The 25,307-nt window shown below is 36.8% G+C and overlaps 1 protein-coding gene across 1 annotated transcript; it reads right to left on the reverse strand.

Annotated features, from left to right (window-relative positions):
- Window positions 1–15,165: 15,165 nt before the first annotated feature.
- LOC121415782 (DNA-directed RNA polymerase II subunit GRINL1A-like) lies at window positions 15,166–24,217 on the reverse strand. The gene is made up of 5 exons (XM_041609109.1): window positions 24,132–24,217; window positions 19,216–19,366; window positions 18,031–18,523; window positions 17,363–17,451; window positions 15,166–15,334 (listed from the first exon to the last, which is right to left on the reverse strand). Exons 2-5 carry the CDS (start codon window positions 19,329–19,331, stop codon window positions 15,238–15,240), a joined length of 795 nt encoding a protein of 264 aa, XP_041465043.1. The 5' UTR covers window positions 19,332–19,366; window positions 24,132–24,217; the 3' UTR covers window positions 15,166–15,237.
- Window positions 24,218–25,307: the final 1,090 nt, after the last annotated feature.

Below are 25,307 nucleotides of genomic sequence, written 5' to 3' on the forward strand. Positions count from 1 at the left end.
GGAAAACTTTTATGAATTGCTATACCTCTGAATGTTCTATTTTCACAATTGTCCGGACTTTGTTATGAGTTTCCCTTTTTTATAGTTTGTTTATCATGATTATACTTTGCAATCTGTTGAACTTTTTTAATGAAATGGTTGAAGGAATAGATGAATCGGGTAATGAATGACTATATATATGAAATCATTCATTCATCTATCCATCCTGTTATTCATTATTTATTTATACATCCATCCGTCCACCCACCCAACCACCCACCTATCCATCAGTCCATCCACCCAACCACCCACCTATCCATCAGTCCATCCACTCATTCATCCATCCATCCATTCATAATTTTATTCATCCATCCATACATCCATCCTCCCAACCATCCACCCACCCACCCATCCATCATCCATCCATCCACACACCCACCCACCCATCATCCATCCATCCATCCACACACCCACCCACCCATCCATACATCCATCCTCCCAACCATCCACCCACCCATCCATCGATCCATCGATCCATCCACCCACCCACTCATCCATCCATCCGTCCACCCACTCACTCACCCACCCACCCACCCATCCATCCATCAATCCATTCATTCCTCCATCCATATATACTGTATGGATGAACATAGATTGTAATGTTTATATATTTACTGATTTTGGTTTATGTTAAAAATTGACAATTGTTGCTTTCTTTGACAAATAGCTTTGGTTGTATTAAAATTTTTTACATTTTTAGGCAGTAGTTATCTTCAGTTACCTTGCAGTTTTACGTAAATGGTTCACAAGTTAGAAGCAGAAGTGTAAAACATTTTGTAGGCCCTTTACACTCCCCCTTCTCGGATGCAAATTCAGATACAAAATAAGACTCTTTGATTTGACCACTTTGTTACTTGACATAAATTTATGGACATAATTCTGGAATCTGCTGTTAATGAATCCTTCCTAGTTGCCTACATTTCTTATTCCTATGGTTTCGTAATTATCCACTGATACTAACTTTGAGAAATTATGCATAGAATTTGGAAGTAACAATATTTCATTGTATGATTTCAATACTGTGTCAATGAAATTTTGACTAATTTAAACATTTTAATCTGCCTGGATGATTAAATGATTGTGTCACAACCATAAGCAGCGATCACATGGGAGTGGGGGGGGATGCTCACCTCTCCTTGATTTTCAAATTTTTAGTATTCAGCATTCCATGCGAGAGTGTCATCTCGCCCCCCCCCCCCATCCCTCATGAAATCGCCGCCTCTGGTTGCACCGCCTTTTGGCTCTTTGTCTTTATTCTCGTAACGGTTACATAGAAAGCTTGTCCCTCGATCTCTCCTTTCTGTCCCCTTCCCCTCCCCTCTCATTCTCTCTCCCTCTCGCCTCTCCCTTCTCTCATTTCTATTCCCCTCTTTCTGCAGATCTTCTTTGCACATGGGCAAGGAAGATGATGATCTGCCTCTGAAGGGACTTGCACTCTTGGTTCTGCGACCATTTGATTACAGTATTCATTGCAAATGATATTAATTCTAGAAAATGGTTCAATGACCAATTGTGAAAGCCCCTTTATCTACCCAAATTTTAAAAGAGCATTTGAGAAAAGAGAGAACTTGGTGAAATGCATCTTCACATTAATTAACCCGATTTAAAAATCACTTGGCTTGAGCAAAGGAATTGAACAAACTTTCAAATATGCTAAGATCCAAATCATCTTCTGATAAATGTTAGAAACATTTATTATTCAAATTTGTCTAAGGTATAAGTATAATATTTTAGCACCGCCAAAGTGAAGTAATTTGTTCTTGCTTTGTAAATTCCATAGATTCATATGTATTACATTTCTTTAATGCATTTATGATTATTCATGGATATAGATTGAATGTGTACCAAAATGTATACATATAATTATTTTCATTTTCTGAAGTTCATTCTTCTAAAATATTGAAAATTTGAAGAAAACATTTTCAAATGTCAAAATGACATTCTTGAAATTAATCTACAAGCTGAAAATATTGTGAATTTTCATTTCACCAATTTTACTATTACAAATTGATCACCCACAAAATTACCATTTGAAAATATCTGCCGGCATGAATATCAATTAGGCTTGTACAGTGCAGAAGGTTATCTAAGTTATGAGGAGCATTGAAAATAAAAATGAAATCCCCTGCTTTCTATTAATACTAATTAAAAATGTTCAGTGACAAATCAAACCATTAATGCCTAAAATAAACTTTCATATGGGCCTTTCTTCATAAATATTGGAAATGATTGAAATTGCTCCTGAAAAATGTCAGTCTTGAAATTTCTTTGAAAAAAACTGGAAGAGTACAATCAGACCATAGGCCTTCTAATTTTAGATTACCTTCTGCATATTGTACAACCTTAAACCTGGACGGTATTCTGAAAATCAAGTTATCTTTACATTACCTTTTCTATATTAAATGCCATAACTAGTTTTTAAATGGCTGCTCAATATATTTCTTTGGCATACTTATATCGCCTTAATAAATGTGAAAAAAGGGAAGTACATTGTGATTCATTATTTTAAGGAAAAGGTACAGAAATGACCAACTCACAAGGAAAGAAAAACTGAGAGCCAATGACGCACTCACAACGTTAACAGAGTTGTACAGATGACGCGATTTTCAGAATACAGGCCCCAGTTACATAAAAGATAATATAAAATGGTGATATGGATCCTGATCAGATGATTGGCTGAAATCAATCACATGACCAGTCATATATTTTTAGCTAACATGAAAATTTACTAATGACAAGTGCTACTAATGATAATAGTCTCTAATATAGCGCATATCACAAAATATTACTATTTTCTATGCGCGAGGAAAAACACTCTTGACAGGCCATGGTGTTGGCCGATGGTTTATCAAATAAGGATCCATATCTCTATCTTATAAAACAAATAATGCACATTTTGCTTGGGCATAATAATAATTACACACACTATAGTTACCTCTAAAAATGGTTTAAATGCCCTTAGCTATGCCTTGGACGTGTTGCATCCTTCCAAAAGTTACCCTGTGTGTGTAATTATTTCTAATACCCTACATGTGCATTATTCATTAAGGTCATTTTTTGAGGGGGTAGGGGTGCCACATCCCCAAGGGCCCTGTTGCTTGAAATTACTATAGAGTCCTTTTGCCATCCAATGTTAACATATTAGTTACCATTGAATGACTACATGGTAATATTATGCAAACGGGCCCTTGGGGATATGGCACCCGTACCCCCTCAAAATATAACAAACGTAGAGGGGGGGGGGGGGGGTGAATGAATAAAAAAGGGGGAAGGCAAGTCCATTCTCAGTATACAGATACTCGGGCACAAATACGCACAAGTGACAAGCAATTTTTCAAGGATATATGAATTTATTTTTCAGACAAAAATATATATAAAAAAAATGACCAGCAGCCAAGAAGATTCACTCAAGTATACAGGATACTGTGGCAGCTGACCTCTTGATTAAATGGGGCAAACCCTCACCCTCACAAAATGGCCAGCAGCCTGGTCTGAGCTGGGGTCTTGTCAAAATCACACAATTACTGATTTCACTACCAAGAGCCCTTTTTTTCAGTGTACAGAGAAGGGCACTAGATACTGTTGTGCATGGTGTACAACTTACCACAATGAAAGTGCTCTATCAATGATATGTTGTGTAGCCAATAGTATGCAAACCAATGCATGGGGGGGGGGACTTTAATCATATTTTAATAAATTTTGCCTCAAAAAGAAATTTCCTTTCACATCCCCCCCCCCATCTTCCCTAAGTACTCCCCATTCCCCTTCCTTCCTTTGTAGTCTTTTTTTTTATTCACCCTTGAACAAAACCAATTTTGCTTTAATCTGCTCCCTTTCTTACAATCCACTGATTGTGCTCTCTTTGTATACATTGTACCTCCCTGTACTATCCATCCAGGGAAGCATTCCATGAAGATTTTTGTCAGTGTTTTTCACCAACAAATCCATCTGATTTGCTTAAAGCAAATTAGTGACAATAATGAGCAAAACTTGTCTCGAAAAGCTCTCTGTATCTGCCCATTTTCAATTTTTTCACATCCTTTCAACATTAAGTATCCACAACTGACACCAGTGTTCCAATTTTCAATTGAATATTTTTGAGTAATATTACTTATCATTTTTATATTTTTATTAAACAATTCAATTTATATCATCACATTAAAAAAATGTTTATTGGCTTGATTTTTTTTGAGGGGGGGGGGGCTTTTCTTTTCATAAGAGCAAATTGAATATATTACAAATAAATATACTCTTTTCTGTATATGATGCAATTGCATTTCTATTAATTTCAATAAAGTGCATTTTGATCAAAATAGAAACCAAAAGGGGAAGAGAGTTATTTTTCCCCTGTTAAGCTAATTTATTCATTCACCATCATACAAGAACTAAATGTTTGCTTGCATACTGTATCTATCATGCCTCCATGAACTCTGAGTGATCAGGCGAGGCACCGACAATGAAAGATAGATCTAATAAGTTAGAACCTCAACATAGGCTTGTCCCGAGGGAGTACACTTCATATCCCACAATGGTTTATAATTCCCCATCAATCATTACAATACAATGCATGAACCCTAGTAGTGAAGCGAAATGTCAAATTTCAGAGAAGGCATCCAATAAAATTTCAAAAAAATCTTTCCATGGATATAAAAATCCATTCCTTCAGCCAAATGGTCATCAATAACAAATGACAACTTTCACAGACAGCACCCAATTAAATTGCCCAAAATTGTTCCAGACTGGATGGAGAGATCTGGATGTCAAATCTGACGGACGGCAAACAACAAAATTTCCCAAACTTGGTCCTACACTGGATTTCTTTAGCCAAAGGGACACTGTTGGAAAAATCTACCAATTACTGCCTTACCCAAAGACCGGAAGATGGATGAAAGAATAGCCTAGCATCACTTCATGTCAAGTTTCAGGACCTGGCTGAGAAACTTCTCTGACATGACCAGATGAACCACAAGCAAAGACGAGGGAAATAATTCTATGATGGTTTGAAATTAGGCAATGTATATGATCATTGCAAAGAAAGTGAAAGACTGCACGTTTCCATGAAAGAGTTTTAGATGGCACAAGATCAAAGGACAAATAAATTGAATCATTGAGAGTGGCAGCCCTTCTCCAAAACTGTTAATGGAAAGCAGGTACATGCATAACTGTCCTTAAGGGTGAGGGGGCTTTTTTTAGGCTCCCTGACATTTTTTTTGGTGAAAAATCTGTAAAATGTATGTTATCATCTGTGACTGTGCGTATCACATTTGTAAAACTATGCGCAAGCCAGGATTAAGTCTGGTATGTGGCTAACTTAGATTTAAGCCAAATACTTTATAGCCAAAAAATGTTATTGAATACCAAAGATAGATAAGTGTTTTACGTAAAGCAAAATACTGAGAAAAATAGTTAAAATTCTTGTTCAACCATAATAAGACTGGGGGGTTGGGAGAGGGCTGATTCAGCTGCTGTGCAAATTTCTTTGACCACGTCACTCACTGACTTTTTACCTACAAGTCTCGCGCAACTTTCAAGACCAAAATTGCAACCCATGGGTATGCGGTTCTGAAATTATGCAACATTTTGGAAGGGTATGCAGACCCAAAATTGCTCACAAATGTAAATTTGTGTAAAAATCCAATGCAAATATTGCTTTTTGCCAAAATTCATAAATGTATCATTATTTTTCCTTTTACTAAGTAAAATAAATCAATTTCATCTTGTTTATGGTCAAAATAAAGTACCTGTTAATTTCCATATTAAAAAACAAAGAGATCAATAAGAAAATAAATGTGATGTTGAAAGTTTTTGAAGGTATATTTGATCAGATTTCTATAAAGAATCTGTGAATCAAAAATTAGCATTTTAGGGGCATTATTTACTTCGAGCAAACTTTTTATTTTGTGCGGGGGGGGTTAATATGCCCCCCCCCCACCCCCAGTCATCGAAATAGCCCAGTCTACCAGTATTTAGGGTTAAATCTTGAACAGAATATTGGCCCTGATCAACAACAGAGATCTTGGGGGAGGGCTAAAAAGCCTACCCCCCCCCCCCCCGGCTGTGCAATTTCAAATAGCCTTGGCTATATAGGCTTAAACACAGTATCTTCCCCTCACTCTAAGGGATTACATTTCTGAATACCTGAATGGGATGAAGTTTCCTCCTCTACACATAAAATCTATTTGAAATTCTTTCTAAAGAAAGAGTGTTTCCTTCTGGACACAGAAAATGAATGCTGACAAAGACTTCAAGAATCTGCCTTATTAGAATTCAAACAAGTGCATTGTGGTTTAATAAGAAGAGTCACAGACTAAGCCCCAAAATGTATCAGATGTATGTAGCTTCCCTTTTGGTGAAAATATCAGCATGCATGAGGAGCAAAAAACGGTCTTTATTGACTTTGATTCTATTAAAATACCAAGACTTCACGTTGCCTTTCATTTCATCAGAGTCAAAAAAATTCTGGAAAATCCAATAAACACAGGAAAATATCAAATGGCTGGAAAAGACACAAATGACCAATTGGAACTAGATCCACTCAGAATTCATCTAATGCCACCAAAAACAGGCCAACACTCTCACAAGATATCAGCAATATGAAAGTCCAAGAAGTGTGCGACTTGCACAAGGTTTTGAAGAGCTCTGGAAATCATACTGTCAGCTGAAAGGAACACCATTCCTTGTGGTCAGACAGTAATTGAAGATTACTGCAACAACCAGATTCCAAACACCAAATATAAAGATGCCACATGCAACTTAAAAGTCAGCAGCACTCTCTTTAAACATACATTGCCAGTTCCTCTCCCTTCTCGTTGTGCAGAACAAATGGTAACCTGCGTCGAGTTGGAGTACAAACCAGTTTTTGATCGATCTTGATCACCGAGCTCCAAAGCCATATACCGCTTTAACCACTCCATCCATATTTTAAATATCAATATGGGTCAACTTGAAACACTACACTGGCAAGGCTCTAGAAATCAAAATTTGACATTGCGCTTCTGAAACAAGAATCCAGACTTACATATATTGCTTTGATTGAAGGAGACATTTTTTTTATTTACACATTGTGGGAAAACCATTGAAGTGCATTACCCTCCTGAAAAATTTATATCCGAACTTAGATTTGGGCAGACAAACCTATTTTGAAAATCCAACTTGATCATCACATATCTTAACATTCGTGCAGTCCACATTATCTCTTCACATTCTGTGAAAACAAGATGGATACACACTTTAGCACAACATGAGGTTCATGTAGGTACATGGTGAAATCACCGCAATAAAGTTTGAAATATTAATTCATATAAGTCTGAACCAGAAACGACACATACAGAAAAGGAAAATAAATTTATTGCAAGATAATTCACATTGCTCTATAAATAATAAAAAAATAAGAACAAAATCTTCACTTTATATGATTTTTTAAATAAAAATTGTTTATCCTTTTAGTACATTAAATCAGTCATGGCAAATATCATGTTGCAACAATGTGAAACAAAGATACAATTGGAGCAGCAGCTACAACAGATAGTACAGGGAGGCATTTAAAGAGAGACTATAATCAATGGATTGACATATACCCAACACAAGGATACAGGGATTGGAAGATAGAACAGTAAAGGTAAAGAGAAGGGATTAAAGTCGTTAAAAGAAGAGAGAGAAAATCCTGATATGGGGAAAATTGCTGCCCAATATTTTCACAAAGGTTATTGCCCTTGGTATAGAATTACTGGGAAACCGATTGCATTGTCTTGCATACACTAGGCTACACAAAATATCCTTGAAATCATTATTAAAGCACTTACATTGTGGTAAATTGTATACCATGCACAGCAGCGTCAAGTGTCCTTTTCTGCACACTGAAAAATAGATCTCTCCGTAGTGACGTCGCTATTTGTGTGATTCTGGCAGGAAGATCCCAGCTCAAACCAGACCGGAAGCCATGTTTGCAAGGTTCAGGGCCTACCACCATCAATCAAGGTCAACTGCTATGGTCCTGCAACTTTAAATGAATCTTCCTGGCTGCTGGTCTTACATTCTGGGTTTTTTTCAACGAAAGATAATAAAGAGAATCATGAATAAAAACAAGTATACAGTACATACAAGCAAACATTACAGGGCAGGTCCAAGCTATCATACATTACATGTGACATAAGAGACAAATCAAAGAAGCATTTCACAAAAGATTTGAGTGTGACCAAAAAAATCACTCTTAATTTTCACTTGCATGTGGAAAATAATAGATCATCATATTGACTGGATCTCCCTTAGAAGACACACTCTACTGTGTATGAATCGATTATACTGCACATGAAATATCAATATGTGCATTAACACTTGGCATGACTTTCAGTCAGATTTATCTATTCGTGAAATGGTTCCAAGAATTATTTTGCTAGACTCATAAACTTTTCAAGAATCAAATTCCAGGACTATATACTGTGGATATATTTAAACAAAAAGAAAAAACATCACTAGCACCATATCTTACAGGGACTCCTGAAAATTTGTAATAAAATAGATGGATTCTATGTCACACCCATATGCAAGAGTAAGTTAGAAGTAGAATCTTCACACGTTTATTTATTTCTACATGAAAACAGGATATTTTGGGGTACCAAATGACAGCTGTGATTTTTTTTACCAGAGACACCTTTTTCATCTCGCACATCTTTGGACCAATTTAGTTTACTTCTTTTAATAATTTTTAATCTAATAATTTTTCCAAAGATATTCTTTCCAAAACATGTGTTATCCTACAATGAAGTGTACTTGGGCGTTTGTTGCTTTTTTTTATTTGTGTTAATGACATCATTGAATCCTTTGAAAAATCAAATTTCATTATCTATGCAGATGATACAAAAGAATATTTTGTGAAAAGCACAAAAGGACTGACTTTATTGCCAATAACACAATTTGCTTTTCCTGCATTTAAAGTAGCCTTAATCTCTAGAATTTGAATTAAAAAAAATTTCATATCATTAAGTCTTCTTGTGTGATAAGTAACAAAATTGGACAAAAGTTAATATAATTTGTAATAACATTCATTGAAAATAATAATAATAATGTCATATTTCACCCAGGATAACCACTGATAAAGGTATTGTGCACAGAATTTGAGGGGGGGGATATGTTAAAGGAGAGCGCAAGTCACAAACCATGGGGAATCATGTCTTGCTCGGCTCAGCCTTAATTAGGTTTGAAACGATAATAATCTATGCTGAGTGACATTACATATTGCCCTGAATTTCAAATTTCGCGCTAAAAGTCAATCAAACAGCCATCCCTAAACCAACAATAAGATGCCCAAAATGAATTTTGAGATTTTTATTGAGTTTGAAAAAGCGCATCCTAAGCATTCAAATGAGATATAATTTGTAACATGTCAAAATTGATTAACAATAACCGACGAAAATACTTCACTGAATGCAGAAAAAAAAGCGAGAGCTTTAAAAAAATGAGGAGAAAATAACGCTCAAAATTTGGAGTTCAATCAAGCATGCGATTTACACTGTGGAACTTTCAAGCAGTCTGCAAAAACTTGTGTTTATAGAAACTCTTTTATCTATTTTTTCTATTCAATTTTTCTAAATTACAATCTTTGATAGAATGATGAATTACTCTTTAAAATAAGCTATTAGAACCTTCCCCTGCAACTTATTGTTGGTTTGGGGGTGGCTGGTTACATATGACATAGCAATTATTAGTAGAATCTGAGACAAGCCTTAAAGGGGTATAATTAGTGACGGTGTCTAAAAGATTAAAGACCAACCAGTTGAGCCATCCAGAAGCAAACTAAATTTTCACTTTGAACACATATCAGGGTTCCCAGCTTTTCAAGGAAACAAAATTCCATGATTTTTCCCTGATGAAGTTTAAAAATTCCCTGAAAATCATTTAAACCCATTCCCAGTTTCACATGTTTTCTATGTTGTTGCAGTGAATTACATGTATTTTCAATATGAATATAATAATGTTAATCTTATTAGTACCACCATATTTAGTCATTCAATGGGTGTTGTAATTGATATGCAACAAAATATAACAGAGTCTGACTGACTACTGTGCTTTTGACTTTTGGGCTGATCATATTCCCTGATTGTTCCTTCATTTCAGGCATTTTCCCCTGATTTGAGGTATTTTTTTATCAAATTCCCTGATTTTTCCCTGACTGGAAAAAAGTAAAATAATTTTCCCTGATGGGCTAGGAACCCTGCATATACGTGATACAAGAGGTTTGGATTAACAACCAAGAGTCTAGGCCAAAGGATTGTAGACAACTTTGGCGACCCAAAATAAATAACGATCCTGGGTTGGGTCAAATTCGCACTTTCCAATTTTTATTTCATTAATCCAACAGACTTGCATTACAGTATTATTATTGTGTGTACATGTAAGTGAACAAGCCTTTTATAAATTTCTTACGATTCGATTCCCCCCCCCATGGCTCGGGACTTGCCTTCCCCTTTCAATTCTACGACAAGTAGATCCAGGGTAAAAAACCAGAGATAAAACTCATTAGGGAAAAAACTCTGGAAAACCTTTGGGTCCACTTTTGCAGAATATTCAACACAAAGTATTACAATTACTGACTTCATGCAAACCAAGTTAAGTCCACAAAAACCTACTAGTCTTATTACAACACCATACTGTTTATAAGCCACACAATGAATGCAGTCATTTCCAACCTAAATGCACAAAGTATTTTTACTACTAGTAAAACCATGACCTACTTTAGTATGCATCTATTTTAAAAAAACAACTGTTACAGATAATTCAGATACTTTTGGATGACAGGAAATAGTAAAGTGACAGTGATTTTCTGTTGACTGGTATTGAAACGAAACAGAAAATATGTTTTGGTTCTATACTCCCTGTGTGAAAATTCATTGCAAAATGGTTCATGTTTGCTCTGTGTAAATTTTTTTAAATGACAAAACAGAATTTAACTTCAGACCAAGTTTGAAACAGAATAAAAGGTTTTCAGAAACGGAAAAAGATTTTTTTAAACAGTAAAATCACTGTTGATAGATAATACATGTAGCTTGGACCTGCCCCTTTGAGCTACACAAAAGTCATAAAAAACACATAAAACATGGGTTAATGAAAATGTAGGAAATTGCCCCTGGAATTCCAAAATTTGAATGCTTTAGGCAACAGTATTTTCTCAAGTGCCCTCAGATCTGTCACATATAATTTTTAAGATTGTTTTGAAAATCTATTTCAACATACATGTAGAGCAGAATATAATGAGAAAAGCAAAATTGCTTAAAGTAGACTTGCTTAAAGAATAGCCCCAAAATTAAGCAATCGCCCCTCAATGCCGGAAAAGTGCCCCTAGAAATAAACATTATTTCCTAACTTGGTTCAAGAGTAGCGAATGCATATAAAGTCTTTTACAGTGCCAATTGGTTCATTCGATTTGATTTTCAAATTCAATTTGATTATCCCGTATTAAGTAGATAAGAGGAACCAAAAAATAAAGTGTTTATAATAACTGGTGCCAAAGTGCCAGTACCTGGTAGTCATCTACGGATAAGAAAAGGAGGTACTGTATTCATGAACAGGTTCAATTCTTCTGAGTTTCAAAGGATATAACAATTGGTCTTTCTGAGAAGCTGGTCTTTCTATACAGGTGGATTATACATGTCTATGTAGATACCAACAGGTGATCACACCAAACATTCCATGTAGATGAAGATTCAAGATTGGTACCACATCCTTGTCTCAGGTAGACTATCTCTCATTTATGCTTGGAAGACGGTTAGCATCAGAGAGAGGGTGTATCCATGTTGTACACTCGAGTGACATGACTGCAGGTGCAAAGTGAAAGATCAAAATATTTTATTCCAAGTTTTCTAACAATATTTCATTTCAAAAACATTCATCATAAGGTGACACATGTACATATAACAAATGAATTAAAAGTTTGCTATAGGACTAATGTAGTTAATGGTAGACTACACTCAAACACTTGAAGCAAAATTTAATCCAAGGATTTTGACCAATACATGTACATGTAATAAAAAACATCTAGCAAATTTACTTGAATACAGTGGTACCTAATTTCCAGATACATATTGCAGTATAAGGCATGACGTTTGCACACATATATTTCTAACAATCAAAAAACGATTTTTCCAAAATGTTTCCTTCTAAGAGCCTCTTTAATGAAGAAGTACACAGTGTCATGACTGGAATCATATATATCTCCTAAAATTACATTTCCTAATCAGCTAGTGGCTCAGTAGGAAATCTGTGACATGGTTCATTGGCAAAAATCTAAATCTGTAAACTCATGTCATCAAATCTTAGCTAAAAATGATTACACTGGAAATCACCACCGCAAATAAGCACATGTGGTACAGTGTACCACCATTACTGGGCCCTGTCTTACAAAGAGTTACGATTGATCCAATCAAACACAACTATGGAAAGCTAGCAACAACAACATCTAAAATACATGTTTGTTTAGAATTTTTTCTAGGTTTGATGTATATTTCATATATTCAGGGGCGTGGTGTCCCAGTGGATTAGTCTCGGGACTTTGAAACAGGGACATGGGTTCGAATCCCAGCCATGGGGTAATTTCCTTCGGCAAAAAAAAGGATCCACATTGTGCTGCTCTCAACCCAGGTGAGGTGAATCGGTACCTTGCAGGAATTTATTCCTTGAAATGCGTGTGTGTGCTGTAATCTTAGTAATTACGGCTGCCAAGCTACAGCTGGGGTAATAATATCCAAGTCCTTTGGAAGCGCATAGAGACATTATTCATAATCGCTATACAAATTGAAAATTCAGTGTGCTTCTCTTTTTTTAAAAAGGACATTGTGCAATTTTCTTTAGAAAAAGTTATGACACTGATGGATTTTCATAGGAGGTCAATCGGATCCATCGTAACTCTTTGTAAGATGGGGCCTAGATACCTGGCTGGAATACCTGGCTTTTTCTGCCCATTTCTCAGTAATTACACATTTCCTATAAACAGAATCATTTGGTACGCATCTTTTCAATTATACATAGAAACACTTGGGTGGTCAGCTATTAATGTGATTCAGATCATTGTTGTAAACTAACAGGTGTTACAGAAGGCTTTCAGATTTGTGCTTGCAAACTAACATCAAACTTGAAATCACCCAATTTTGCATTAATGGCTTTCCAAAATCAAGATTTGAATGCATTGCGACTTTCTTTATTTTGCTTCTATACTCACTTGAAGTAGTATTGTCTTCTATCAGCAGTGTAAGCCTCCTCCAAGCCGTGAGGTAAAGCTGTGAACCAAAGAAAAGGAACAACCAATTATTCCAGTCATTGTAAGGTGAATGTTATATCAAGTTTAATCCCACAGAGGCAAGTGATTGCAAAGGTAAACTTGACTATATTGAAAATTGATACAACGCATAGATCCTATCAATACAAATGGCTGACCAAAATTTTCTGGAAATAATCAGCATTAGAATAACATGCATAACATTTTGCCAAAGAGGGACTTTCTTTTCCTGATTAAGTCCAAAGCATATCTGAACATGGTAATTATAAACTGGCAATTTTAAAATGTCCTGAAAATGTTCCTTCTCCAAAGAGCAGCATCTGTGAATTGAATTAATAAAGAAATTGGAAAACATAAATGAAGGTATTGAAATTGAGGTTTACATGTAGATATTTTCAGCTAAGAAATTTCTTGGTGGAGATCTTAAATTCTAAAATCAAATTATGGGTAAAGCCTCATTTTCAGCTAAATACTGTCGCCTATGATGTCATTGCACCATTTCTTAGAGGTTTGACATGGTGGGATCATGGTCTTGCATACAGGAAAGCAATGATACATGGACACTTGGATCCATACTGACATACCTACTCAAAAGAAAGGAAAAAAATTCTTCCAAGTTTGGTTGCATCGAAAGTTCAACACATCCCTGTTTCTCTGTGATCCTACCCACAAGATAGTGGCAGACACTTTACATCTTTGCTTTTTAAATTTTTTACTGATTTGGATTTATATTTATGTAATCAGGCAAACAATCGTCAGAAGTGTATGGAAAGCCAAATTTATTATTTTTTTTTAACAATAGTTACATTTTTAACACCATGTACCTATATGGTGTTGATTAAAATTGGGTAAATGATTGAAAAATGCAGCTCTTGATACAATATCTTTTTCAATATTAAATAACTAGAGATGCTTTGCGGGTTGGGCAGCCGAGCAAATGTAAGATTAAAACTAGCATTCTATCAAAGTGTACACTTAAATTCATTATAGTGAGTCCAGACTTCGTGTGTGTCCATACTTCGCGGACGGTCATTATCCCCCAAAACTAGTCAATATCCTTAAAATTTGACATCATCGACGTGAAAAATGACCTAAACTTACCCTTTGGCATAAGTTTTAGGATGAGTTCAGTATTCATGAAAATATTGACAAAAGATCAGCAAATTTGTCGCCTTTATTCTCAACAAGCATCGCAATTTCATCATTTTGCAAGCAGATATCATAAAAAATATGGGTTTGATGTAGTACCGACTGATTCTATAGCATTTTTTCATCAATCTGATAAAAATATCTCACCCTTTGAGCTTGAGTTTTTGTTTAAATCTCTACAAAAACTTTGGTCCACGAAGTTAGGTCACACTTTTTCAGAATGAATTTCAAGGACAGCGAGCATTCGTTGATCGGACTAGAATTTTGAGATCACGATACCGGCGGAACCCCTTGACCTACTTCACTTTTTCGTCAATTATTTTATAGTTTACAATATTGCCGTCAATGTGGTAATCATTTCTTGAATTTGTTTTGGATAAATTGAGAATATTTTGCGAACAATATTTTTGAAAAGTCTGTGAAGTTTGGACACCCCATCATATACTATTACCCTGACAGTTGCCCTGATCAGGTGCTTAAGCATTCAAGGAATTCCTTCCTACTACGTACTCATTTTCTTTACCTGGGTGGAGAGTGGCAAATCAAATGAATATAGGCACCTTGCCAAAAGGACACAAGTGCCGCAGTGGGATTTGAACCCAAGACCTTGTGGTTCAAAGTCCAGACTCCACTGAGCCACATTTAACAACCTATCCCTTGGCAAAATAATGGAATAAGTAGTCACTGGGCAGTTATCATGCACACTTGCCTTCAATTACTTCCACTGCCCGATAGAGTATCACAGACTGAAATTGATGCCTCTTGTTAAGAACAAAGCACCCTCAATCACCATCACCCTCCCCTCCATCACCCGATCCTTCCTCATCTGATCCTTCTTCTGATTCCTCATCATCACTATCGATTTCCCCGCCTCGGTAACTGAAAATTTAAAAAAGGAACAAAACCTGGAAATCAATTAAAAGAGACATGATACAGTCAATATCGTTTTTGTTTGTCTTAAAGGTTGAATATAATATAAAGAGTATAGACAAGTTGGTTTCATATCCCTTACTTAAGATTGTCACATTGAGAGTGTACATAAGAAGAAAAAGCATAGTTTTAGTACGAAAAACAATTGCCATGAAATAGTTCCTTTTCCTTGCTGACGTCACGCATTGTTCACTTTTTCCCTTGGGAAAAAAATGAACAATACACTTTTTCGACCCCCCCTTGATTCTCGAGCTGTGTGACGCGACTCGCGCTGGATAGTACCACGTGCTGCGTGCATGCCACTGGAAAGTTTTGGCGAGCTGCGCTGGGATGGTATGCACTAATCAAGAGCGCTTGCACTTGCAGAAACTGCCATTATTTGATCGGAGAGTTTTTGATCGCTATATTCTGCAACTTCATACAGGATAATTGAATTGTGAGAAGCATAACAAGGTGAGTCAATTAAGATCCGATGTAACTAACTTTAGCCGGCCAGCGCGTTGCAATTTGACTTGAGTGAAAAAGCAGCAGAAGTGCAGCGGACCTCTCATTAACCAGAGTTGGGTAGAAGCCGCGTGCAGCCTAATGGAGCTGGATAGCATTAGCTCAGGCGCTAGGTGTAGATTGGTCTAGACCGTCTTGTTGTTTTTTTTTAGCCAGGTCGATCTAACGTTTTGGTCCAGATTGATTACACAACAGTTCTCCCTTACAGAAGGGATACAAAACAAATATATCTGGCGTTTCCTTTGAAAGCATAGTGGTAATTATTAATCCTCAGTTGGACTGGCAATATTACTATTTTCCCTCGGGTTGCCAGACCAACCTCGGATAAATATTTCCCACTATACTTTCTCAAAGCCCGATATATTTGTATCATATATTGCCTTCTACATTTACACTGCCCCCTACTTAAACAAAAAATGGAAACTCAATGGCCAAAATGCTCAAAAAGGCTATAAACCGTGAACTATGGTATACAGATTTTATATGTTATACTAAATGCAGCAGGTACATGTATTCTGAAAAAGGTCCAATAATTATTGGGCACTTTTGCAAATTGTACTACATCCATGCTTACTGCTAAGGTTTTGTAGCATGGTTAATGTCAATTAATTAAAATATGCTGTATGCTTTATGAGCAGCAGTAAAAAACCATAGCAACAAAGTGTAATTTAGCACCATTAGCCAAAAAAGGCTATATTGGATGATCATTCTCAGTGTACATGCAGGAAAAAAAAATCAAAATTGTGCACAAAATCTACATAATGTGGTCAGGTTTTGGATCAATTTCATTGATTTCCAAATACATACCTACATGTAAATACATTCCAGAGATGATCCAGCTACATGTAATTACATGTACCAGCTTCTAATTAACATTACAATAACCTGCTTACGCCACCCCAACTGAAAAGTTATTGTCAAGTTGATTATAATCTGTACTGACCGCACAGAAACGTTGTTAGCGCGAACAGTGCATTAACAGAGGCCCTGTTACAACCGATAATGTGGCAACGATGCCTAATGTTACAACAATGCATTGCTAAACAATGAAATAAATGTTTTGACTTAACAATCCGAAAGATGTGACTGAGCTTTATGTTAGCGCTCTGTTATAACTTGGTCATATTTGCTCTACGGCGGCCATGCGGCGGGTCAAAACAGAAGTTTTATTAATTTTGATTCAAACCGCCTATATGTAGTTGGACAAAAAATGTTAAAACGGCTGTTTTTGACTTGCCGTACGGCCTCCATAGAACAAATAAGACCAAGGTAAAGGCTAACAACATTTCTGTGTGTTCAGCACTGGTCATTAGCTGGCTTAAGCAGGTTATTGTAATGTTAATTAAAAGCTGGTAGGTAGCTGGAACATCTCTGGAATGTAATTAGGAATGTATTTGGAATGTAACTAAGCCCAAACCTGACTGTGGTAGCCCATGTAAAAATTCTAATCTTCTAATGATTCATCAGCCATACCTTCCATGTTGAACTTCAGGGATGAAATCACCCATCTGGATATGGAGCCTTTCTGTCAATCTCTCAGCCGCTTGCTTGGCAACTAAAGCCTACATCAAGACAGGGAGAAAAGACAAAAAGTGCAGAGTACTAGTCCAAAGGGTCTGGCTAGAAACACAAATTTAGCGGCTCGATCCCAAGCATAGCACTTATGCATTCATATGTCATATTGAATAAGCAAATGAAAATGGATCAGGCACTTCTGGTACCAATGTAAGCATAATGGCTTTAGACAGAAAGAAACAGAAACAAAATGAAACAAACAAAGCTAAATTTAACTCAACTAACATACGGTACATTGCCAAACAATGCAACAAAGTAGTAACTGACTAAAATAAAATTTCCTGTATTAGAGCAAAATATCAGTAGTCCACCGGGAAGAGTTGTGTCTTAAAATGCAACTCTAGCATGTCATGGGATACACATATTACAGTTGAAGACATCCAATCCCGTGAATAAGTTTATAACCATTTCAGTGGGTCTATATTACCTGACTACACTGCTCGGAATTGTGCATTATGGGTTAGGATTCTGGCTAGATGTGAATAGTTATGGATTTGAGGTAGCGCTATTCAGACTGCTGCTTCGTATAATTTGCTTTAATAAAATACAGACTTCATTATACTGACCTCTGCATGTTTCTTTTGTTCCTCAAGTAATTTGGCAGACTCGCTGAATTCTACAACCTGGGCTTCTTGGTTCTTCAGTGGTGGGATCTTCGCTGATGACAGGTCAGCATCCCTCTCATCCATTGACGACCTTTCATGTGATCCCTGACCTCTCAATGGAGAAGGCTCTATAGAAGGTCGTGGCAAACTATCGGGTATTGCAGTCGACTTCAAGTCCTTGTTCGGTTTGAATTTGTCTCTATTTTCTCGCTTTACGACGCTTGCATCAGAGACATTACTTTTCTTAACATTCCCTGTTACACTGGTTTTAGATTGGTCGATTACCGTCCTCTCTGTCACATGAGTTATGGTTGAATCCTCTTGACCAATGTCCATTTTTTCAAAGAGTCTTGCAGCTTTGTCCACCTCCTCACGCTCCTTTATCAGTAATCTCAATTTCTCAGCAAGGTTTTCCACTTTTTCCCCCTTGTCTTGTAATCGCATCAGGAAATTTCTGGTAATATAAAATGAATAGAATTAAATTAGTTTTCAATCTACTTTTATTCATATGCCCATTCAGATATATACATGTACATGATCGGATACATTAAAGATTTATGTGCAAAGGTAAAAATTCTTCCACGAACATCAAATAATTTTTTCATTTCATACTCATTCATTAGGTGCAATTAAGTGCAGGAATCAACTGCATGGTCAATCGCTAAGCATCATGTTATACAGGCCGCAAAACCCTGGTAGATTTGTCATCAAATATTAACTACCAAAGCAACAATGTCCTATCACAAACAAGGACTGCATGGAAGACACCAGTGAATGGTTATCTTATCATAACAGTAAATTTTTATGTTCAGGGCTCAGAACTGTCAATCAACTTTTCCAAATCTAAAAAAAAGGAATATTTACTTTTGCCTCATTCAGGCCTTTCAAATCAATTCAATTTACATACATCCTCAATAAAAAAAGCATGTCAAGACTTGGGAAAGATGCTAACAAGCTTACATAACATGCATGTACACAAGTAAAACATCATCACAACATTAACATAGACAAAAAAATATTGAAGAGATTTCAAATCAAAGAAATCTGTTTGACATAGGAGAAATTTGAATTAGACTTATAAAGCATATTTTGTATAATGTTTATGGAAACTTGACTATTTAATGTAAGTTTACATATATAGCATACCTATTTGCTAGTAGCTTCTCCTGCCTGGCTAATAAATCAATCAGTTCTGCAGTTGTCTTCTCCTTCAAATCACTCAGATCTCCTTGTTTCTCCTGCGCTGTCCCCTGACGAATCATGATGTCCCTGATAAAAGTCTGACCCCAGAGTAAATCTGTGGAAATGAATCAAATTTGAATAAAGACAAAAAAAAGAGAAAATTATGACAAATTAATAATATAATCAATTACAGAGGGGCAATTCCATAAAAAATGTATGTCCGACCCCCTACGTAGGACCTTCATGAAATTTTCTGTCTCTGATATCTTGTTCTTTTGACAGTCTGTAATGCTCTCAAATGACCATGACTTGGTCATTTTATGAAGTGAAGTAGAACTTGAGAAAAATGGGGGTCGGACGTAAAAAAAAGATTGATCATCTCATGGAATTGCCCAGATGGCTTAACAAAGGTCCTTTGGCAGTAGTTACGGAATAAAGCTGTTGTGTCTTTCACAACAGCTTTCCTACATTCCACATGGCTTAGTCCAGATCCCAGGGGGGTCACTCTCCACATGGACTGCTACCCACCCATGTGACGTCCCACAACCTAAAAAATGCACCCCAAATGGTGTAATAACAAAGTAAATTTGCAACCCTAAATGGCGTAACCCATGATAAAAGTGGCAGGAACAGGGAAATCCCCTAATTTGATACCTCAAGTGGCGTAAACATCAAAATCGATTGATATGGTACCTGTGGGCATGTGGGTAACGCGTGCTACCTAGTATAGAACCAAGTGTAAGAGACTAGCTAGGACGGGGTAACTCTCATCTGACTCTCATAAGTGCTGCGCTGGCTGCACCGGCGTGTGCGAGGATTTATTTATATCCCTTAAAATCGCCCTTCATGGTGTTTATGGCTTAGATCTGCTCCTCAAATTCGCCAAAATTTGCACCCCTAAATGGCGCAATTTTCAAAACCAAATCAGCAACCCTTAATGGCGTGAAGAGAGAGAGAAGAGGCTACCCTAAAAGACAATCTAACAGCGAACGGTGGTGAAATGCAACCCTTTTTGCCAAAGATGTTGAAGCCGCTCGAGTGCCTGAAACGGGACCCTTTTTTATGCTTTTTTGGACGCGGGTGTGTAGCAGGCCATGTCGAGAGTTAACCCCCCCCGGTCCAGATAATCGGAAATTTAATGATGAAGACACAAGATTGCTTCATGAAAGACATGGTTCTGACTTCTGGTAAGGCGCATGTACCTACTAAGAATGACAAAAAAAAACTCCAACATCAAAATAAAATTTGTATTTAAATAGGTTTTACTCGTTCAAATCCTGTGTACCATGCAAGTACTTACAAGCTAGGGACAGCTATTTATAGAAGCTGTCGAAGCTTACGTAGTAACAGTAAACAAGCTGAATGATTCAAAACAAAGAAAAGGCGGATATTGTCCTGGCTACAGTTCTTTTAGGACTGAAAACTGCTTAGAGTGTGGTGGAACCATGCTGGCGTTTAGGAATGTTTACTTATGACCCCTGTGATAATGGAAACAGCGAAGCAAATAGAGGTAAGATCCTTATACAAGGGAAGAAATCTTCAAAAGATCAGTCTATCACAACCCATCAACCAACATAAAAATGCTAGAATATATAGAAGAAAATCAAACAAACTTTGGGACAGGGAATGTCCTTCCCCCTCATCTCATAATATTCGGGGGGGGGGGGATCTAAACCTTCCAAGTATAAACTGGAGAGAATTCCCTCTTTATCCTCAGTATGGTACAGCTACATGTATCAACCAAATATTTGTTGAATTAAAGGACAGATTTAGCCTTAGTCAACTGGTGAGAGAACCAACAAGATTAGAATACACCTTGGATGTTCTCCTGACAACATATCCTAACTACTTTGGGAAAATATCTGTAATACCTGGAATGAGTGATCACCAGGCGTGCATGGTGGTATAAGTCAAGATGGGTCTCAAATACAATAAAAAATAAACCTTGGGAAATCTTTCTCTAGTAGGAGGGGAATTTTCAAGAAATTTAAGACAAGCTCATACTTCTGAATAGCACTTGGGGAATAGATTTCAATACAAGATCGATAGAGGCTGAATGGAAATTACTCTGTGACACAATCTCGGAAGCAATCTGGTCTCATATCCCTTCCAAGAAAGTTCAAGATTTAGACTGTCCCTTGGTTAACATTGACAGTCAAAATAAGAAGAGACATCATGAGGAATCGTAAATGTGTCTACAAGGCAAAGAGATCTAGAGTCTACTGACTGGGCAGCGTTCCGTAGCCAGTGAAATACTAGAAGGAATTTAGACAAGACACAGGAAGAATATAATAATAAAGGGATTTTGAATGCAGAGAACTTACAATCAGCACTGAAAAAAAATTTGGTCCTTCATTGCCAACAAAAATAGGACCACTCTGGTGTCCCCCCCCCTTTTTCAGGTGGAACAAAATATCTTTAGCCGAAATTGAGAAAAGGCTGAGCCCTGGCCAACTCTTCAGTCTATGTATTTGTGAGTGGAGCCAACGCAGTTCAGGGGAACAACCAAAATACAGAGACTGAAGCTTTAGTTTTGGTCTATCCGTAACCATGATTCATATCTCATTAATTCAGTGGATCAAAATAAATAACATTAACAAATGTTATTATTTTGAAAAGGGGGATTCAGCAACGTCAGGTACCATTTCTTTGCAAATAACTATTTAAATATGGGTGATATCTTTGTTTGAATGCTAAAAACCTGTTTCTTAATATCACTCCGTTACCATGAGCTCGGAACTGCCCATTTCCAGCACCAAAAGGACTTTTCCAACTCAAAATCATGCTCGCGCTCGCAAAGAAAGAAATTTGATGTTTCATCGAATGGCGATGATATGAGCAGTAGTCGAGGCGCACGTCCAGTATTGGAGACTGTCTCCCAAGAGAGAGATTATCTCCAATATCAGACTTCTATGAAGATTTTGGGTATCCAATTTCAGAGACAGTCTCCAGTTTGGGAGATCAATTTTCTTTGATTACATTTGCTTCAAAAGGATTACCTTGGCAGCAAATGAAAATGTGATAAGCAGATTCCTTATGAAAAATTACCCTTTTTCACCGTCTACTTTAAAAATTCACCGTCTACTTTTGTTTTTATAAAGATTTTTATTGTCATCCACACACAAAACAAATGGGCTTCTGTCTTCTGACCTCAGTGGGACAAAAGTTTGGGTGGAAAAAATCATGCTTTTGTTGGTGTTGCTTCTTTTGTTCTTTTGCAAAGCAAGTCTCCAAAATGGGAGATTTGTCTCCCTTATTAGGGCCAGGCCCTAGGCCTACTCCCATATTGGCCGTGTGCCTCTACTGATGAGAGAGAAAATAAAACCCGGAAGTCAAATCTCGCAAACCTCGAAAGTCTGGATATTTTCAAGATGGCGCCTTTTTCGGGGATGAGTGACAAGATCATAAAGATTGTCTCCGACTGTGGATTTGGACCTCGGTCAAACTAAAGTCTAAACGTGACGTCTAAGGACTAGATCTAAAGTCCTACACGATTGTAAGTTTTAATTTAAAAATAAAATGTAATAATTTTGTATAGAATCTATCATATTATCATTTCCGTGCAGGTCATTTTTATTTTAAAAAAAGTTTGAGTGTTTGTAGAAATTAGGTTGTTGATCTCACCAATTTAATACGGTGACAGATACGAGAATGTCTTTCTCGAACCACTCATGGTTTCAAATCGTCTCGTGTGTGAAGGATTCATATGCACCTGGTGCACGCGAATCTTTCACACCATTTTTACTAAAATAACTATGACTTTACATCATAGCTATGAATTATAATTTTTCTATAACACTTACTGAACCATATGGATCGTTTGTTGAATTCTCTTTGCTGTTTGTTATAATAAAATAAGAGCATTTTTCGTGATCTTCACGTAGATGCCTCTTGATCAGCGTTGATATCAACTTTTGCCTAAAGAGGGCGCGCGATATTATTCACCAAGCTGGTAGGCACTTAAGAACCAAGTTTGAAAGGATACTCGTAAAATTATGTCACTCTCGTCGATGAATATTCATTAAATCGTGGTCGTGCGTGTTCAATACACACCGAGTGCATGCATGCAGAGAGTTTGTATTGAACACGCACGACCAGGATCTAGTGAATATTCATCGCGAGAGTGACATAATTTTGCGAGTGTCCTTTCAAACTTGGTTCTTAAGTGCCTACCGTACCTTTGTTTACGGTGTTGCAAGCTAGCTGCATTCTAGGCGATCAGCATTATTTTCTTGCTCGTTCAATCCACTTTCATCATCATCTTGTCAAAAGATGGCGTACTTTACCAATAAGTATATACATGAGATGCAACCTGTTGTTGATTTTTGGTACAATTTCCTATTACGCGCTGGCGACTTGAATTGAGAATGTTCGATACGAAAAATTGCTTTTCGATTGTTGTTTGCGTACTTTCCACCGCAGTATTAAGGACGGATCGAACGGAGTATCCTGGTTGAGACTTGGAGTTAAGCGATAAAAACAGTTTTATAAATAATTTCCAATTCATTTTTAAAAAAAAACTAAAACTATTAAAAAGAAATCATTAGTGGAGAAATACTGAAACGTTTGGCGTTTTTTATTCCCTCACATTCGTGTGATGAATGAAAACGTCAAAGTCCACTATGAAACCACATGCGTTGTGCGAGGTTAGTATTACTAACCTCGCATGTTGTGTGAGTGTTCTCGAACCAGCTGTGAGTGTGATACTATAGTTGAACAGATCACTTTCACGAAAAGGCACAAATGGGACTAAAGGAAAGATACCGAAAGAGGTCACTCGATTTGTCTTCAATATTGCCGACAAAACACTCTAGAAAAATCTACATTTTCAGATTATTTAGATTTCACAATACTCTTTCTCCATAACCATAATGTTTTACCTTGATATTATCCTTGTAATAAATCAGATTGCTCGGATTTAAAGTTACGTTTTTATCGCGGCCAACGACTAACAAGTGCTTGTATGGTGTTCCTCAAAACTTGAAAAAATGGAAATGATTTAACCAGCTGCTATATGGCCTGTCACTGTCAAAAGGCTGTATATTGCTTTCCTTACCCGCTAGCGATCACGAGAAACAGGGGCCGCCGGATTTTAAAATTTAAAAATGGAAGGGGGTGACTGTACATTAAGTAACAATTTGATCATAATTTTCACGTTTGTGTATTTTTACTGTAAAGTGCCACCCCCACAGTTCCATCTTTTGCCTGTAAAGTTCAGACTGCTGTTGGCATATTATCGTACTTGTTGTGCTTGTCAAGTGCCCAGATGAATAGTGCGAGTAAAAATCTCTACGTAACTATGTTCTTCTTTTAACTTAAAACATCTCTGGAAAACTGAATTATTCTAATATTACAGATAAAAGCGTAGCTGATAAAAAAGTGATTTTTTGAAATTGTTTTCAAGTTGTAAACATGATGTTCAACAGAGAGGATAATTGAAGAACGGATCTAGTGGGATACATTCAAAGAAAAAAAAAATGGGAGAAATCCATAGAGTAAACATTGATACTCACTACCAAGTATCTCCTTGATTTCCTTCCCCCTCTCAGTCTCTCTCCCTCTCCAACCCCCTTCTTCTTCTCCTCCCCCTTCTTTTTTCCTCCTTTCTTCTTCTTCTCCTCCTTTTTTTCTTCTTCTTTTTGTCTTTTCCTCCTCCTTCTTCCTCCTCCCCCTTCTTCTCCTCCTCCCCCTTCTTTTCATTATCTCCCTTCTGTGTTATTTCCTTACTTCTTCAATGTATGAGTTTTATTATCAGGAGTAATTATATTTCTCTTACATGTATGTGACGTGCTACTTGTATGTAATGTAATTATTTCGTTAATGTGAAATGTGCACGTTTTGATTCAACCTTTGGTTGCGAGGCATCCTTTTTTCCCTTCCCTTTCCCTTCTTTTGCCTCTGTGTCTTGTTTTCACTACCTTCAATTCAACAATTTCAACTGTTTTAAAATCTGATCTAGAGCTTTAAAAAAAAATTACTGCCATGCAGGCACTAGCATTTCAAAGCCACAGCTATGGTCACACTTCGCGGATAAATAACTCAATAATATTAACCCC

Source organism: Lytechinus variegatus, chromosome 5 (genome assembly GCF_018143015.1).
Source record: "Lytechinus variegatus isolate NC3 chromosome 5, Lvar_3.0, whole genome shotgun sequence".
Classification (NCBI taxonomy): domain Eukaryota; kingdom Metazoa; phylum Echinodermata; class Echinoidea; order Temnopleuroida; family Toxopneustidae; genus Lytechinus; species Lytechinus variegatus.